Below are 18,882 nucleotides of genomic sequence, written 5' to 3'. Positions count from 1 at the left end.
ATTAAGAAATCAACTGAGAAACTTCCTCTGTATAAGGATCAGAACATGACGGCAAATACTGAGGTCATATTTACAACATCAAACTTCCTGCTACACATTGTGCAGCTAAGAAAATGGAATTCATATGTTGTGTAATATTTGTTTCTCAGAATAAAATAATTTAAAACAGATTATGGGTGACAAAATAAAAATATATTTTTATATACTGTCAAACTTCCCAAAACATTTCCACAGCACAGTGCAACTTTTTCCAAAGGCTGCAATGACAGTGAATGAGTGTATACACAGGAATTGTCAACTCTTTAGCCATTTACACAAGTCTGCTACAACATACAGATGAAAATCTAGAAAATCTTTGAAGCTACAAATAATGGGCTAAATAAAGCACATAAACCTTGGACTTATTACCTAGCCACACAGTTAACTGTGGTAAGGGATTAATCAACTAAGAATATTTAAAAAATGGTTTAATTTGCAGTTTAGAAAACAGTATATTCACAGAAAAAGGTCAATGACCATAACTACTTCTCAAACTTCTCAGTGTATCCAAAAGGTCCATCTGCAGGAAATGAAAACATTTAGCAGCCTTGTGGTTAGCTATCATAGTCCTAAGCTAGGACTCAAAACAGAACCACCATTAGCTTTTAGATAAAAGCTTTAAAGCTTACTTATCAGCTAAAGCCAGCACCTGAAGTCATGAGTGGGATATATGTGCACTATATTTCTGAAACAAAAAGTGACTATGAAAATGTGAAGGTGTTGTACTAAAATGACTAATTACACTTTTTTATAGCAGATGCAACAAGTATTTGTGAATTTTAATGTATGCCATCTTTTTCAAAATATCCAATATCCAATATCATATATATATATATATATATATATAAAAATAATACAGAACACTGCTAGAAGTGTATTGACAATTTAACATGTGATTCTTGTGTAAACTGTACACAAAAACTGACATTAAAATTGTTACTTGCACATGCAATCAACAATTCAGATCTGAACAGCTACAATTTTTCAATTTCACTTTTTAATAAAAAAATATTTTCAATTTCTCAAAAGATCACTTTGAACCAGTTTTTACACACACTTGACATCCAAAAAAAAAAAAACGATTTCTCATACACTTAAAAAAAAAATTTCGCGTAGATTCTTTTTGTCTTTCAATATCTGTCACAAAGTCCATTTGGATTCACCGTGTCAAATAAGCAAGTGCAGCTCCGAATGTAGCCACACTACCAATGGCCATCAATGTGTTTCTCACAGCCGCTTCTGTATTTGGGACATGAAAAAATTCCACAAAGCCATCCTAAGGAGAAAAACATGCATACACTAGGTAAGAACAAGTTACAAAGCAAAACTTAAAATAAAAGCATATGCAGTCCTGTGATTGGGGAAAAAAATGAAGAAAAAAAAAAAAAAAAACTCACCCATGCTTTGTTTTTGAGCAGCCAGTCCCGCTGGGTTGTGAGAAGATAGGAAGAGATCTCTTTCCCCACCAGACTCACACACTTGCTAAGTCCTTTATCATTCTGATGCTTAGATACCATTGCCCCAAAAGTAAGCAGGCTGGCAATGCGACCCCAGTTTGTGATGCCATCGCTGAAGAGTTCCGTTGCCACAGTCTTGACGAAACTCACATCTTCTCCTTTCTGCTCCAGATTCAGACGTGCAATCATACCTGAAAGAGGGAAATGTTAAAGGCTACTGCGGAATCATAAAGGCCATAAATACGTGGCATGAAGTGGAGCAACCTGCCAGGCCAGGTGCGTGTTGTGGGTGAGGCTGCCATTAGACTCGTTAACAAGGTTTACCCTGCTCTTATCAACCCATTAACATTATGAAACAAAGCGAAATGGAAGCCGTAGAGCGCTAGTCGCTAGAAGTCAGCAAGAACTTTTGAAATTACCTTTGTAAACCAGTTCGTGCTTCATCACAAGACTTTCCACAACCCGATTCATCGTTGCCAGAACCTGTTTATTCCCACTTTTAGAATGAGGGAATCCAGTAAAGTTCTTTAAGAAAATGTCAATAATCTCTCGTGTGTCCATTTCCAGGGCGTCGTAGATGGACGTGTATTCATCTTGTACTTCCTCGCAATCCGGTTTAGGCGAGGATGGTACCGAGCCCTGGAGTCCGTTCCCTGTAAACTGGTTCTGGGGTTTCCGTTCTGGCATTACCAGTGGCTTGCGACCAAGCCCGCCCGAGCTGCTGTTGACGTTAAGAGCTGTTATTCCAATGCATGGCCAAAAGCCTTTGTCGTTTAAAACTTTACTCCCAGGGAACATTTTTGCTAATTCACATTAATGCTTTTAATCCAATGTATCAACGACGTAATATGGTAGGAAACGACGTCCTTCAACATTAAAACTGAACGCAAATCTACTACATTTTACTTTAGCAAGGCGAAGCGTTGGTGAGAAGTTTCGATGTTATATACAATCGGAACAGGGGCGGGCTGTCTCTCTGTTGACCAATCATTGACGAAAACACGTAGCCTACTGCGCTTTCGAAACGTTAGGTACATCAGGTTCCGCACGTAAAATGCGCTCCACATTCGTGTAAAGCCCCCAAATCTGTGACAATGAGAATATTTACATTCTCTTCGTAAAACGGCACTGGGTTTGCATCAGCAGAGGCAATATTTCAAATCATTTCATGTCAAAATGTTTCACAGCCTGGTAGGATTAACGTCCCTTCAGTTTAGAAACGACCAGAGACCAGTATTCTTATGTTTGGGTTTAAAGATTCCACCCTGTTTTCTTTCCTTGGTCCGCCCATTTTTTTCAAAGAGTGGCGCTCCCCCTAGTGACAACTAATTGTAGAACAAAATTTGCAGCAAAGAATGTATAACATATGCAAATCATGAGCAGCCAAAGCTTCAGATCTATTACGGCTCAGTTTTTATTTTTCAAAGAGCCCCATTTAATTTGGCAAACAAGATAGACATTGGCACATTGGCAATTAGTAAACACCGGTTGTGCACCGCTAGATATTTTACAAGACATAGGCTATATACAGACAATACTAGCTTCAAAACAGCTCCAATGAAAAATAATTTATATTTATGAGTGACATACTGAGCGTCCACGCACGCGCATCTTTGTTGTTTTTATTCATTATTAGTTACATCGTTTCGTACAACGTTTCTTTTATTCTCTAGGCCAGGGATCCTCAAATCTGTCCCACGAGATCCACTTTCCTGCAGTTTAGCAATAACCCTAATCAAACACACCTGAGCATGCTAATCAATGTCTTCAGGATCATTAGAAAATCACAGGTAGGTGAGTTTGATCAGGGTTGGAGCTAAACTCTGCAGCGCATTTGCCCTCCAGGGCAAGATTTGAGGAACCCTGCTCTAGGCTACATAGAGCAAAACAGGGAATTGGCGTATACTCTTGACAAATGCAATTCATACATTTAATATTTACTTTTTGATGATGCCATAACGCCATAATTATGCCACAAAATATGTTTGTATGCAATTGTTCAATCAATTTACTTAGACTATAATAGAAATGTTCTTAATACCACAAAAGTAAACACATGGACGTTATCTACATTTCGTTAGAAAAATAAAAAGGTACCACTCAGTGCTTTTACTATTAATGTAAAACTTTATTTGAATTTCAGACATAGCTCCAGTATTCACTTGAAACATCTATCTTTACTTCTTGATTCACCATCCTTCCCTGTAAATATAATTGTGAGAGACCAGATGACTCTGCAAACTTCTGGAAATCCACTTTCAACACACAAAGTAATTCAAGCAAAACATCTGAAACAATAAAGAATATATAAATGGGGCACACAAATAAAATAATTAAACACTAAAAGCTTCATAAAGTAAGCAAAGAATAGATCTTTGTGTGTCTAATTGAGAGCGCTTTAAGTTGTAGATTTAGAGTTAATATGTGGTTGAATATCCATGAATATCACATTGCAGTGGAAGGTTTTCAGTCCAGAACTGTCTGAATTTAATCCAACCGATTAAAAAGCTTTCTTTAATTACAATACAAGCATCCTTAACCTCCATATTTACATTTCTCACACTAGAACTGATGATATTCTTGCCAATATGTTGCATCAAAAAGCAGAGAGAGATTCAGACGCAATATTAAAAAATAAAAGATAAAACAAACTTGGTGAATATTGGAAAGACAACTGAGACCGATAATGCGAGACAAAATGCACAAATATGACACCGGATGCAGTTTGACTATTTACAATTTGGCTGCAGCACAAAATAAGATTATCTCCTAGCACTGTGCAATAACGCATTCCTCAAAGGAAACATTGTACATCCACACATACCATCAAGTGACAAATACTAAGTGCAAGACCATCATATTTCCCTGATGTATTGCCAACTGCCACCAGCACCTCAACCATACATGAAAAAACACATTCAACCCCTTAGATGTAATTCACCTTTTAGTGAGATTTACATAGTGATAGTACAGTATTTTACCAAGAATAACATGCATTAATATACATGTTTTTGTTAACTTCACATGGCTAAACACTTTCTTTTATCTTAATCTTCAGGCCACATGTAGGCGTGTATGTGGTTTTAGGAGGGACAACTTGATTAGACTATGCAAATCCTGATTTAGACACCTGGATTGACTGCCTAGGTTCAGTCTAGATTTGCTCTGTAAAGGTATCAATCCTCATACTTGGACTCTGTAAGGATTGTACAAAGTCTTACAGCCTGGAATAAATGAGTTGTTAAGATCCACTGAGCTGTTAAGTTTCCAATGATTTACAACAGCCCTGTGCAGACTTCTTCGCACTTTGAAGAAGCTACAGGGGTTAATTGATTCATGCCCTCTGAAGAAGGACACTTTGCTAAATGATGAGAAAAGAGTATCTTTTTAAAAGACCGTAAAGGGAAAAATGGGTCACAGGATATAATATTCCCCAAAGTCCTTTGTATATCTGGAACCCGAAAATAAGCTGCATGTCAAAGCAATCTATGGGTAATGTTTTCCAATACTTTTTATATGTTTAAGCATGTAACTTTGTCCAAGTTTAAGTAGAGAATTTTACTATTTAGGTCTGAAATATTTTACAAAGATTCAACCAAAGGTGCTGCTCAATTCTGCAAATTTCCTTCCGCACCTCGTTCCTCAGAAAATACATAGATATTTAGGACCAAATCGACTCATTTTGTTAAGACGGATAAGATGATTGCGTCATCATTATCTCAGATGATCAAAGGGGTCATGTGCATTACATTACATATGTGTTGGATATCACAAAATAAATCGCACATTAATCCCATTAATACATACACTGCTGATAGTGTACACAAAGCTGAATGACTCCAGATGCCCATAAGCTAAAACACATATAGCCACCACTGTCTATGAACATACTTTATCTTTTAACGCATTCTTTGTGCAATGACAATTTCATTTTCTTAAGCCCCCCTTCATTCTCATGCGACATTCAGAGACCATTTCTGCTCTTGGCTGTTATCATTGAATTGCAACATTCTCTGTTTACACCCAAAAGCTGTGATTACAATAATCTAATCAGCAAGATTGGAACCGCTTGCTCAGATTCTACCATGGAAGGTGAAGGCTGAGAATAATAAAACAATCCAGTCGTAAGCAGCTGTTGGTTCAACTCAGCCATATTTAGAGAGTGAGAGGTAGAAGTGTGGATAAAGGCTACACAGCTACCAGCCACTCTTTACCAAAATTGATCTGACTATTCTGTTCACTGACTTTTTTTTTTTTAATTCTCATAAAACATTCATTAATTTGTCATTATGAATGATAAGAGGGCTGCCAATGCAATCTGGGGCCAATGGCTGTCAAGTATTGTCTATATAGAAAACAATGCCTTTTAAAACAATCCTAAATAATTGTTAAATTATTTGACACTTTTAAAAACATCTTTTGAACAGCATTTTATGAAGTCTTCAGGGGTTTGTTCATAATATCACTAATATACAGGGTACACAGAGTAAAGTGCATCATGCTCCACCAGGGCCTGGAGTACCAAGGGTTTAGTTTATCCCTACTCTATGTGGGACACTGAAGAGGTTAACAGAGCTGGGATGCTTAGACCTACTGAAGTGAAACAAAATGACAGCAAAAATCTACACCCAAATTAAAAGAAACAAAACAAAATAAATTGATAACCTGTCCTGATGAAGCTGGTCTGCCGGGGCTGGGGAGGTTTTGGTTTTGTTTGGTAAGAGGGTTTATTCAAAACCTATGGCTGACGTTAGCCAGCCAGTTTACTTGTAACCAATGAGGACTTTCTCTGCGGAAGGTCTTGTGGAGTTGGAATGTGATCCCCGGTGACGATGTTCTTGTCTGGACCGGCTGCGGCAGGCAACTGTTTGTTCTTCATCTTTGCCTTGGCCATGTTGTAATCTCCTGAGTCAAAATACTTTTGCTGGAGACAAATAAAAATGTTATGAAAAAATGAAAAGGTCTTGTTTGTTTTGGCTATGTTGTAAGCACCTGGAACTTCAAAAATCTGTATGAATGAATGCCTTTAAAAACATGCTTTTTTTCAGTTGTTGAAATTTTTTAACTTACCCCTTTCTGCAGTCTCTTCATCAGAAAGTCGGAGCCACCTGGCTTTTGACCCAAGTTGGGATACTTCGCTTTCAATTTGGCCTCCTCTGTCTGCACTGGGTTTGAGTTTGTGTCCTGGGATTCCTGAAAAACATTTATTGCGATGTTATTTGATATTAGTTAGATATTAATTCTTATATGTACACTGACATTGAAAAGTTTGGTATTTTTTTTTTATGATTCTGAAATAAGTCTCTTATGCTCATCAAGGATTTATTTATTTGGTCAAAAATACAGTTAACATTATTATTGTGAAATATTATTACAATTTAAAATAATTGTTTTCTATTGCAATATATTTTAAAATGCAATCTATTCTTGTGATGTTAAAGCTGAATTTTCAGCAGCCATTACTCCAGTCTTCAGTGGACGTCATTCGAATAATTTGAATATGTTGATTTGGTTAAACATTAATTATCAATGTTAAAAACAGCTGTGCTACTTATAAACCATGATACATTTCAGGATTCTTTGATGAATAGAAAGTTCAAAAGAACAGCATTTATTTTAAATAGATTTTTTTGTAACAATGTAAAAGTGTTTACCATCATGTGTTTACATCAATTATTACATCCATGCAGATTAAAGGTATTTTTTAAAAGGGGTATGAGAGGATTTTGAATTAGTTTATGTGAACAGTCTTTATAAAATACTGAAAAGTGGTCTGCTTTCATTTAGTCTTACTACTAAAACTATAAAGAGGAAGAAGGAAAAAACTAATAATCAACACTCAAAACTCGAAATAATAAATCTCACACCCACAATATAATAAGACAACAATAAAACAAAACCCCTTTCATCATGTTATTGTTCTTCCTGTAATTCCCAAAAGGTGTGTGGTCCTTAATCACATTTCTGGGCAAGGTACAGCAAGTTTAACTTGGCATTAAATTCCCAGGTGTTTTCTCTGACTTCACATTCATATTGAAACCAAATATTAAAACTACTTGGTTTCAATATGAATGCAATCTAAAATAAACAAACAGCATGTCTGGAAATTGTCACAACTGAAACTATTCAACATCCGAGTTTAGACAATTTGTAAACATCTTCAGCGCTGCATTCACAAACGCTACATTTTCAGGCATTATAAATAAAGATTAAATGAAAATGCCCTCGAAACTTTTCTGAAGATAGCCAGTTCCCTTCAGAGATACATTCATATAAATACAGCAACGCTGCGTTTTGACTTTGAAACGTGCAGCACTCTTATTTAGCCTACTCAATCAAATTATAGCCTTCTGAAGTTTAATCGTCACATTAATCCATTATCATCCATTCTTGTCTTTCCGTCCCCAAATGTAGTACCTCTTGAATTATTATTAAGACTTTACTTATTCCATTTAGGTATTTAATACTTTTTATGGCCTTAAATTTGATACAACTAAATTTAAAACTTTTAAGGACCCTACGAGAACCCTGTATTCAAAATAGCCTGTCGGGCCAGGGGTTTGATACATTTTGGTAGCCCGACTGAAATACACAATAGCCTCTGGACGTCGGGTTAACGATTTAGCGAGCCCTGCAAATATTTGAAAACCTACATATTATTGAGAACCTCAGTTGTTTGGTTGCATTTTGAATCATCCTCGATTTTGCCCTAAGCTAAGGAATCAAGAGGGTTTGTGTTTAGACTTGAGGCCTTGTAAACAACAAAAAGCAGTCTTTAGAAAGGGCTAATGATATAGACTGCAGTACAGATGTTTAAGTATGCTTCCATTATGACTGCATGACCATTTTTGCAAATGACTAGGCCGTGTGTCAACAAGGGACAGATCTTTAATGCATGTTATGCTGGCTAAAAGACACATAAATTTGCATGCAATTGTAGCAGAAAGCAAACTGCAGAAAAACAGGTTTGTAAATCATCATGACACAGTAACTAATTCTACATGCTACACCCTATATGAGTCTCTGTGAATCACAAACAATTCATAAAACAGCATTTTAAAACACAAACGCAGAATCTAAACAGTCTCCTATGTGTTTATTAAATTCTACAAGGACCCATGAGATAGCATTTTATTTTTTTCCCCAATGATATACATCAAAAACATTTTTATCCGGTCTAGGGAACAAAAAACAACAAAGTTAGGTTTCATCCAAAAGGTTAAAACTGTAGTTTATCATGATGGTATTTTTTCCTCCACTGACAGCAATTTCCACACACTGTTTGACATTAATAAACACAAAACACCTGAAGAAGAAACACTCTTCTGATTAAGTCCAATATGCTGATTCACTAGGATCTATAACAAGTAATTTATGAGCTGCTATATTCAGCACCACCTGGAAAAAAGTGCAAACAAGGCTTAAAAACTGCATGCTCTTGGACTCGTGGTCGTGTCCTGAATCTCATTTGGATACATGACATTTTAGCACAAAATTGTCAATAATAGTGCGTTTATGAAGGTCTTCTGATTTTTAATAAATTGAACATGGCCCCTTCAAATAAATAATAAGAATCTGGTTATCATAGATTGGCTTAACTTGACAACATTATGCGGAAACCCAACTGACACCGTCAGGTTAAAGTAGGTGTGACAAAAACGAGTGGCAGAATGAACCAATCAAACACTGTTATTTCGTGACGTCTGAGCTCACTAACCAATCAAAAGGAGGCTCATGCTTGCAAACTGCACGTCTATCACATTGTTCAACTCATGCAGGTGACAACTCAGAAAACAAATTGCAAAGAGTCAGAGATATCTGTGTTAAAGGTGTCAATAAGCAATAAGTCATTTTAATATTACGGCATTTAGGCGTAATGACATGATAGTGGTCGAAACTGACAGACATCACAAGAGACTGCAGCGGGCGAGACGCAACCCGAATCTAATCCCCACCTGAGTCTCGTCCATCTGCTCCGACTGCGTCTCCGTATCCTGGTTATCTGATGACATGACTATTCGGCGTTTGCTGACCAATTAATCAGCGTGTTTGCGTGTAAATGTTGCCGTCTAATCGTGCCCGATCTGTTCCACCCACGGTGTTCAGTATCAAAATGGCGTTCGCTGCAGTGACGTCATTTTGGAGGACGGTCACGCAGCGGAAGAGCCAATAGGAATCTGGTTTGATGTTTGAGAGACAGGAGAATCAGCCCGTAGATTTCCAATAGTCGTATCAAAATAAATAAGTGACCAATGGTAGGCTACAATGATTTTGCGAGCTCACACAATAATAAACATTATATAGGGCAACTTAAACTGTTAAATGATATTAAAATCTACAGGAGATGTTTATAAAAAATTCTCAATAAATGGCAGGTTTTCAATATGTATCATTATATACTATTATCTAGGAAAGACCTTGTAATTACTGTTACTGAAATAGTAATTATAAGGCCTAGACCTAAGTAGACTTCATTTACAATACATCAATCATGCATTGGCGTTTAAATATACACACATACTGGCAAAAATTGTATAGCTTGAATGCACTGTAGGTCGCTTTGGATAAAAGTGTCTGCTAAATGCATAAATTATTAATTATTATTATTATTATTATAAATATGTGCACCTGCAATCTCCTACCCCAAATATATTATATTTCCCCTTCACAATAACCCACTGTGTTCAAGGCTTGTCATGCCTGAGGTAAGAATGATATTTAGTACTTTTAACAATGAGTTGATGATCATACTGTATTTTTTAAGATTTTAAAATAGCCCCTATAGCATGCCATAAAGTGTTGAACACCATTTTGTTGCTACGTTTTTTTATTGCAAATATTATAACATCTTTCATGTAAATGCACAAAAACAATTTACAAAATGTATAAAAACGAAAAATAAACGGTATGAGAAAAGCGAATAGTGAATATAGACTGAATAAAAAATGGACACTACGTCCGTGACGTCACCCGTAGGTTCCTGAAGAGGTTTTTGAAGCCTAAAGTGGGCGGAGCCGGCCGTCGCCATCTTGGCAGCGCGTCACCGCGGGTCACTCCCAGATAACCGAAAATGGGCAAAAGGCGGGAGCTGGCTGCTGAAACCACGCCCACCTAGCTCAACGGTGGTGACAGCAGCGGCAATCCACCTGTCACTCAAGTGGCCACGCCCTTAATCATGCAGAATTTTAAGGCTTAATATAATTTAAACGGATGACTTATAAAAAAATTCGCCCCCCTCACAGTTGTCATGAAGGGCAAAATTAGCTATATAAACCAAAATCATTTTTTTGAATCAGGCTGTAAACGTTTTTTTCTGCTGTAAAATTGGGCATTTTAACATGGGGAGTCTATGGGATTGACTACCTTTTGCAGCCAGCCTCTAGCGGCCAGTCGGTGAATTACAGTTTCCTTGTTGGCATCACGAGAGAGAGCGGGAGGTTGCCGCTTGGGCCTAGCCATAGAATGTATGCACGCGTTGCAGTTTTTCAAAAGAAGCGCTTCTATATTAAAAATGGCATAATTCTTATTTCTGTATTGAATAACTTTGCATAAGCCAATGTTTGTTTGTTTATATGGTACTTACACGTAATTAGACAAGAAACAATAAGAGAAGTCGCATTTGAGTTATCCTAGTTACAGCTCTTCTTTTTGCCATGACGTCACGGAGGAGTTTATGGCGGGAGTCTCGCACACTCGGTCGGTGGATTGACAGTTTAAAAAAGTCGGTTGAGATAAGATAGGCCAATATATTTGTTACCATCAGTTTTCAGTTGATATTTGTCGTTCTTTTACAATTTAACTGCCCGCAAAAGTTATTCAAGATCTTTATTGTCAACTTTATCTGGTAAGAGAATTATATTCTTTACACTGTTATGTGCTGTTGAGCAACAGAACATTGTTTTAATTCCAAAGGCAAAAACTGACAATCGCACATTATGTTTTTAGATGCTATTTTTTGGCTTTTTACTGGTAATCTGTTACAATCATCATGGCATGTGAACAGAAACTGCACCCTGTTCAGGTAAAGATTAACGTAGTTTTCTCACATCTAGCACAATACCACCTAACGTTACTGTGTGACGCTAATTTAACTTTAGCTTGTCCAGGCTTTTGCTAGCCTTTCCATACCTTTGTAAATCTAATAATATCTTGCTTACCAATTGTGTGTGTGTGTGTGTGTGTGTGTGTGTGTCTGTGTGTGTCTGTGTGTAGAGCTGTCAGATGCTGCCTGATGTGGTGTCCACCGAACAGCAGTCACTGGTGCTTGTGAAGAAACTTTTAGCCATTGCTGTCTCAAGCATCACTTACCTCAGGGGTATTTTCCCAGAAAAGGCCTATGGGCGCAAATATGTTGGAGGTAAAAATTATGCATTAAGTGAAACAGTAACAGAAATCTTGATTAACTTTATTATTTGTGTTTTTTCTTTTCTTTTCAAAGAGCTGAAAGTCCTTATACTGCTAGAGCATAGCGGTCCGGGTGCTCAGCAAATTGTGCAGTGGTAAGTGGACAGTTGACACACATTCACATTCCCTTCATGAAAAATGTATATTAAAATTTAAACTACAAATTCATACATCATTTGGAAGTATAATCTGTTTGGAGAACATCTGGTTTAAAGGGGTCATATGATGCAATGTCAAGTTTTCCTTTGTCTTTGGAGTGTTATAAGTTGTTCGTGAATAGATAAGATCCCTAAAGTTGCAAAGACTAAAGTCTCAAACCCAAAGAGATATTCTTTATAAAAGTTAAGACTCGTCCACGCCCTCCTAAAACACCTTGTTGACATGGTTTTATGTTTACGCGGTGCGATGCAACGCAACGTGTAAAAAAACAGTATAAGTCATTATAATCCGTAATTATGTCCCCACTGGATGCAGCAAATGCCTCGTTTATAATAGGTTTTATTGTTTTTGTCTCATCGCGCCGGGACACGGCATCACAGTATGGTAAGGGGTGTAACATGTCAGTCACACGCTTGAGGTATTCAGCCAATCACAACGCACTGGATAGCTGGCCAATCAGAGCACATCTCGCTTTTCAGAACGATGAGCTTTGTAAAAATGTACGCGTTTCAGAAAGGCAGGGCATAGAGGAGAAACAATAATGTACAGTATGTGGAAAATAATGCGTTTTTTGAACCTTAAAACGCATAAACACATTTCATTACACCAAATACACAAACTAATGTTCTTTTTATCAGCATCATATGACCCCTTTAAGCTGCATGGAGAGTATCACCTCCACTGTTTCAGGTTGCAGGGCTGTTTTGATGCACTTCAAAGAAGATACGTAAGTTTGTGCTTTTGTACTCTTCTGCATTTTCGTAGTTTTCATTTATGTTTAGTAACAAGACATATACTGATCATCACTCACAGTAACCTTTTGACCTTTTGCATCTGCTTTGCTTTATCAGCTGCGCATGGTTCTTCTATCAGTGAGTATTAATTAATGGATTTGAAAACAAACAGTAATCAATTTAAAACCGTACATTGTACGATGTGGTATGATAGTTTATATGCTATATATTATATATGTCTTATTTTTTAAATAAAAATGTTACTAATTTTACTTGTAGATTTACTGTGATCCAGACAATCCACAGGTGATCAGATGTTGTCTCTTTGTTTGGTTGAATGCCATACTTTAATGTTACTTAATCTCTCTTTTAATATAATACAAATTAAATCAGTGCATGACAACCTGTTTATGTAAGACTCTGAATTTCCATTTTCACTTTTCCATCTTTGCTTTTGCTGCAGAAAGTGACTGAATGCTACCAGTTTAAAATCAATTACACAGAGAAAGGACCTCAGATGGACTTTGAGAGGTGGCATTTCTGTCTGAGCAGTTATCAAAACTAGTTGATGGATATTTACCCCAACATATATAGCTTCCATAGCATTATATGCTACCACGTGTCGGCATACTGACTATATTAATGTTGTGCTTTTGAAAATAATTGTCTGTGTTTCCAGCAAAAATGGGCAGAGTCTGACTAAAATGGCCTGTGACAACACCCAGAAATCCAGTATGTTGCTGGTGCGCAAGCTTTACATGCTGATGCAAAATCTTGGCCCGCTGCCTGACAACATCTGCCTCAACATGAAACTCTTCTACTATGATGACGGTAAATCTACCTTGCTATCTGCCACAGACAGTACCATGTACATGAAGTTGTCCATTTACATTGTCATTTATTTCTTTAATATGTGATAAGTTATTGTGGTTAACTCAATATTTATTTGGATTATTTAAAAGCACTTCATACTTTGCAGATCTTCACACAACATAAAGTTAATGAGAGATGCACAAACAAATTTGGCCCGTGATTACCTTTAATGTGGCTTGCTATATCATATCACAAGAGGAGGGAAAAATATGAGAAAATGCCCTTGACACATATCTTCATTTCTAATTTATCTTTATAACATTTTTGTTTCATTTTTAGATTGCAATGTAGAGAATATACGTTTATTTGATTAAAAATAGAAATTCAATATAATATAGTTGGATTTAATGCAACATTTACTTTTGGCCAACAGCTCTCAGTCTAGTTTTGTTTTTGTTTTTGTTTTTTTGATTCAGTGTCACTGTGTATTTGTGTTTCAGTGACCCCTCAGGAGTATCAGCCACCTGGCTTCAAGGACGATGACAACGAGACGTTGATATTTGAGAGGGAACCTGTAAATCTGACCATGGGAGAGGTGGTCACACCTTTTCATAGCCTCAGAATGAACGTCACTACTGAGCACAAGAGACTTGAGCCGGTGAGATAAAGAAGCTAGACGTCTAGTGATCTGTCTGGAAGATAAAATAAAATCAATGGTGTAAAGCAGTGATCACATTTTTTTTTATGTGCGTGAACAGTTTAATGAGGAGGAGGAAGTATGTGTGAGTACAAAATGGTCTTTGAAAATGTTTGAAGATGGAATGATGTCTTGAGACCTCAGTTCAGCAGGTGGGGTCTTTTTAATAATTAGGTGATATGTCCTTATTTCCTTTTCTGCCTTACCTTTATCAAATGTGAGGATTCATCTCAAATGATGGACTTTTTTGCTCGCAGGAGTGTATGACAAAGGAGAAAGTCATCATTGATGCTGGCATTGAATACTCAGGTGAATATTAGACTCTGCTTTGCCAGTTTAATGAGATCAGCATGAGTCTAAATCAAGGAAAATGCAACCAACTCCCAGCAACTTTTGCTCATGGTCTGCCACATTTACAGAAACTCAGGAAAACTCACAACAGGCTCACAGAAGCAGCAAGGAGGATTTTGACATAACAAATGCAAAGGTAGCGTTACACAATTCACCACACACACAGGTAAGTTACCAGTCTGCTCTTGTGGCCTGTGTATGAGAGGAAGTTGCATTTAATTATGTGATGTATATTTTAGATGGACAGTCTGGTAAAGAAAACTGCTGATCTTAAGGTGAACGCAAGGAAGACCAGGAGCGGACGCATCTTTGAGCCTCAGGTAGGAAATACACAGCCCATGGCCCATATCTGTATCTTGTCGTGTTGGTTGGACTTTTATTACATCTTTTACCAGTATAATCACTGGAATTTTGTGAACAGTTTTAAAATAAAACTGTTTAGTTTCATGTAACGTCTCATTCTGATGACTATCATGCAATCAGGGAATGATAGGAAAATGTGAAGTAAACAAATTAGTCATTTAAAAACAGGTTATTCAAGCTTTCTTGTTCTGATTAACTAATTTACCATAACTAAACACACTTCCTCTGTCTGTAGATCTCTCAGTTAGTGTTCCCGCTGAGCCAAGATCCCCAGCCATCAGCCCCGAAGAGGCGCAAAGTCAGTGTACCTAAATAACATTGACTTGTACACTCACAGTATTTCTAGTACAGTCACACAGCAACATACTAACACATGCTGTTTATTTATTTATTTTATTCATTCAGTTGCAGAAATGCATTGTTAACAAGTTTTATGGTTCAAGGGCGTGTCATAACTTGAGGAGTGCACAAATTAATTTTGTATTTTGTTATTTATGTTAGTTTTCTATCAGATAAATTTGTGCCTGGAAATGTTAGTAGCATAACAAGATTTTAGTCACTGCATACAGTACCATGTACAAATGTAATGAGTCCACTAGATGGAGCATGTACTGTGCCTGAGTATATTAAAACAGTGATTCCAATAAAATAACATGCAGCCTTCTTTAGTAAAGCAGACAGTTTTATGGATATACTTGAACCTGAGTGATATAATATAATAAATAATTAATTTTAGAATGTATGTCTAGAGAAATACAGATATTAGACTCATTTGAACAGAAAACTAGATTTGGCTTTGTTTCTTGAGGCTGATCTTTACAGCTAAGCAATATAACATCTTCCCGCGCGGTGAATTTGTTGAATTGTCTAAATATATAAAAAAATTAATCTATAAAATTATTAGTAATATATGTCTGATGTAAAGTTGAGAATAGTGGCCTGAATCTTCCAGTATATTTGCACCTGCTGCAAGCTTCTTGAAGCTAAATCAGCTGTTTAAAATATGAGAGTTTTTATATTCTTTTTTTTAAATCTACACAAATAGCAAAGTTTTTAATTTTTTGCAAACATATTCTAAAATTCCATGGTAACAACAATATGCAGTAGTCCATGTTTAAAATAGCGTTTACTTTATCTAGTTACAAAATATTTGTTGGCTCATTGCCTGAGTGTAAGAAGTTGGCTAAAGACAAAAGCATCTAAAATTGCATATTCCAAATATGCTGTTTCAGGCTTGGCTGTCTTTGGGACTTGAATTGTCACTGATCAGAAACCACAGAAGCCTCTTTGCCCATTCACACAAGAGCTTTTGGTTTTGACATCAGAGTTTGGTCCATTTAGCATCTTCTCCTCCTGGTTCACAGCAGCTGCTAGTAGTCATGTTTGTACTCACATGGATGAAGCAAACATCTCAGTTTGGACCTAAAAGTACAATATAAAATGAGACCTGCAGGGGGAGGGGGAGGGTAGTGGAGTGGAGTTTGGACCAAGCAATCGAACCAAGTTAGCTGCTGTCAGGCTGTGTATCTGTGTGTGGGGGGTGATATCACCCCTCAGGGCTTCTGAGAGGGGCTTCGGACATTTAGCAGGGGACTGTGATCCCCTGACCTTGCCAGAAGTGTAGAAAATGTTTTGCTGCTGATTAGCAATTCTTCAGCTTAGCTAAATTTTAGTGCAATTTCTTTCTTTTTTTTTTTTTAAAGAACGCAAACAAAAATGCTTAAATAAGAAGTTCACATTGCAATAAAACACAGAGGATAATTTCAGTTTGATTGAAATTAATACACACAGCCTTCCTGATAGTGATAGTTTTGATAGTGTATTTATTTTTTCCATTATTCATTCTGTAATCATTTATTTACCCCTAAATGGTACATATTAGTACTTAAAAAGTTCATATTAGTACCCAAAGTGTACATATTAGTACCTTTTGAAAGCTGAGAGAAATCAAATATGAACTAAAATTGTACCTTTATCTATGACCAAACTAGCAAAGCAAAAACAAAACAGCATAGGATCTTTTAGAGTGGCTTCCACTTTTACCCTATTGAGTGGTATCCATGAGATAAAATGTGTCACGAGTCACGACCAAGCTGAATTCATGCTTGGCATCTCTCAACATGACAGTGTTTTACACGTGTGTTCCCTCTGAAATAGCAGTACCGTACACTTGACCTTGGGCTGGATGTATGTGCCTGTGAGCTGCGAACCATCACTCCTGTCAATGGAGTGTGTGTCTGACCTTGGGCTGTAGTTACAGACTTGGCACTGACTAATTTCAGCGCTGGACTTCATATCGACACTGCAATCGCTAATATGTTGGATGATAAATAACTATTGACTGTGAAGTGAAGGGAGCTCCTGGACAGGACAGAGTCACTCGCTAACGTGGACCTCGAATTGAATACAGAAACTGCCCACCCATAGATCCAGGACCAGTGCGATCTGTCTTACATTTAACTACAAACAGCATTTTAAAAAAAAAACTGATTTTGGAGGATTTCATCTGTAGTCTAGATGTTCAGGTAGATCAACTTATGTTGCAAAAAATAATAATTTATACATTGATCATTTAATAATAGTAATGTAATACTTTATTAAAAATAAAATTCTGTCATATATGCAACCTCATGTTTTTCTTTCTTGTAAACATTATTAGATCCCACTGACTTTCATTGTATGGACAGAGATATTTTAAAAAATATATCTTCTTTTGTCCACAGAAGAAAAAAGTCATAGAGGTTTGGAGCTACATGAGGGTGAGTAAATGATAGAATTTTCATTTGTGGATGAACTATCCCTTTAAATGTTAAACCTAACCCACTAAGTGGTTATGTAAAACTTTGGCACCTAAATTTACACTTTTTACCCAAATGTGATCAACATCAACTATGATTAATTCAGCAATACATCTGAGCGCTTTGAGAACAAAGCAGACCCAATGAGAAACCACTCTTTAAACAAAATGTAGGCGAGCAAAATCTTATATCGGCGAGCCAAGAATAAAAAAAAAAAAGGCATAGCGTCTGACAAATCTCAAGAATCCAGAATCACGAATCAAGACACAGCTTTATTAGGATGCAGTGTGCATGTCTGCTCCATAAAGTTTTGAAGTGTGCTGCCAAGTTCACTGCAGGCTCTCACTCTCACAACATATGCAGAGCGCTGGAGGCAGAGAAAACTTTCCCTCCATCACTCCTCTCTCCCACATGCCCGGCCCCACCGCGCCTGACTTCTGCCCCGGTAGCCGCTGTGCCTCTCCGAGTGGATGGGTTTTCATCTCACAGGGATGCGAGGGCAGCCACTCCGCTCCCCCTCACACTCCGTCCCCGCGGAGCACAGATTTACATTTGTACCGCTGCACAGAGCTCAGTACTGCAGGCGAACAGCCAAATCCATGCAGCACTGATTGAAACACAAAAACAGCTTGAGCGACTTCAGTCGAGTCTCTAGAGATCAAGGACTCCTCAGCCTGGAATGACGGAAGTTTATGCATGTAAAAAAATAAATATATCAGTGGACAACGTACTTAGCAAACATATGGAGTGAGTCAGTATACTCTAAAATATTTGCTTTAACACAAATAGAACTGTACTAATGTCTTGAATGTAGGCAATGCAAAAAAAAATTGCAATTTTAAAACTTACAGTGGTAGTATTTGTATGCTATCTTAGTCTATATATAATTAATAATATAAAGCTAATTTTATATGTTCACTCAAGAAGTCAAACCACTCAGTAATTCTTCTTAAACTCACACTAGGGTGTTGCTGGGGAGGACAGAGGCAAAAAGAAAGATGTAACCGACATCTCAATCATTTGAGTAATTTTTCTGAGCAGTGGCCATAAGCAAGGAAAGGGCCTTT

General features: G+C 37.1%; 3 protein-coding genes across 3 annotated transcripts; 1 reads left to right on the top strand and 2 right to left on the bottom strand.

The window, feature by feature from the left end:
- Nucleotides 1-1,019: 1,019 nt before the first annotated feature.
- LOC107663357 (induced myeloid leukemia cell differentiation protein Mcl-1 homolog) lies at nucleotides 1,020-2,702 on the bottom strand. Its single transcript, XM_016453567.1, has 3 exons — nucleotides 1,916-2,702; nucleotides 1,437-1,687; nucleotides 1,020-1,315 (listed from the first exon to the last, which is right to left on the bottom strand). The coding sequence occupies exons 1-3, from the start codon at nucleotides 2,292-2,294 to the stop codon at nucleotides 1,199-1,201; spliced, it is 747 nt and encodes a 248-aa protein (XP_016309053.1). The 5' UTR covers nucleotides 2,295-2,702; the 3' UTR covers nucleotides 1,020-1,198.
- A 907-nt stretch (nucleotides 2,703-3,609) lies between these two features.
- LOC107663348 (alpha-endosulfine-like) lies at nucleotides 3,610-9,635 on the bottom strand. Its single transcript, XM_016453559.1, has 3 exons — nucleotides 9,452-9,635; nucleotides 6,567-6,689; nucleotides 3,610-6,420 (listed from the first exon to the last, which is right to left on the bottom strand). Exons 1-3 carry the CDS (start codon nucleotides 9,506-9,508, stop codon nucleotides 6,247-6,249), a joined length of 354 nt encoding a protein of 117 aa, XP_016309045.1. The 5' UTR covers nucleotides 9,509-9,635; the 3' UTR covers nucleotides 3,610-6,246.
- A 1,653-nt stretch (nucleotides 9,636-11,288) lies between these two features.
- LOC107663340 (HORMA domain-containing protein 1-like) lies at nucleotides 11,289-15,518 on the top strand. Its single transcript, XM_016453549.1, is given in 16 exon segments — nucleotides 11,289-11,340; nucleotides 11,442-11,517; nucleotides 11,709-11,853; nucleotides 11,935-11,995; nucleotides 12,750-12,786; nucleotides 12,911-12,931; nucleotides 13,073-13,099; nucleotides 13,257-13,324; nucleotides 13,473-13,624; nucleotides 14,107-14,264; nucleotides 14,365-14,436; nucleotides 14,438-14,455; nucleotides 14,561-14,612; nucleotides 14,723-14,790; nucleotides 14,894-14,974; nucleotides 15,253-15,518. Coding segments are annotated over 15 exon segments (1,074 nt in total). The 5' UTR covers nucleotides 11,289-11,340; nucleotides 11,442-11,484; the 3' UTR covers nucleotides 15,334-15,518.
- The last annotated feature ends 3,364 nt before the right edge of the window (nucleotides 15,519-18,882 follow it).

This window comes from Sinocyclocheilus anshuiensis, unplaced genomic scaffold (assembly GCF_001515605.1).
Source record: "Sinocyclocheilus anshuiensis isolate Anshui unplaced genomic scaffold, SAMN03320099.WGS_v1.1 scaffold3274, whole genome shotgun sequence".
In the NCBI taxonomy this organism is placed as follows: Eukaryota; Metazoa; Chordata; class Actinopteri; order Cypriniformes; family Cyprinidae; genus Sinocyclocheilus; species Sinocyclocheilus anshuiensis.
This window is presented reverse-complemented; position numbering and strand designations above follow the sequence as displayed.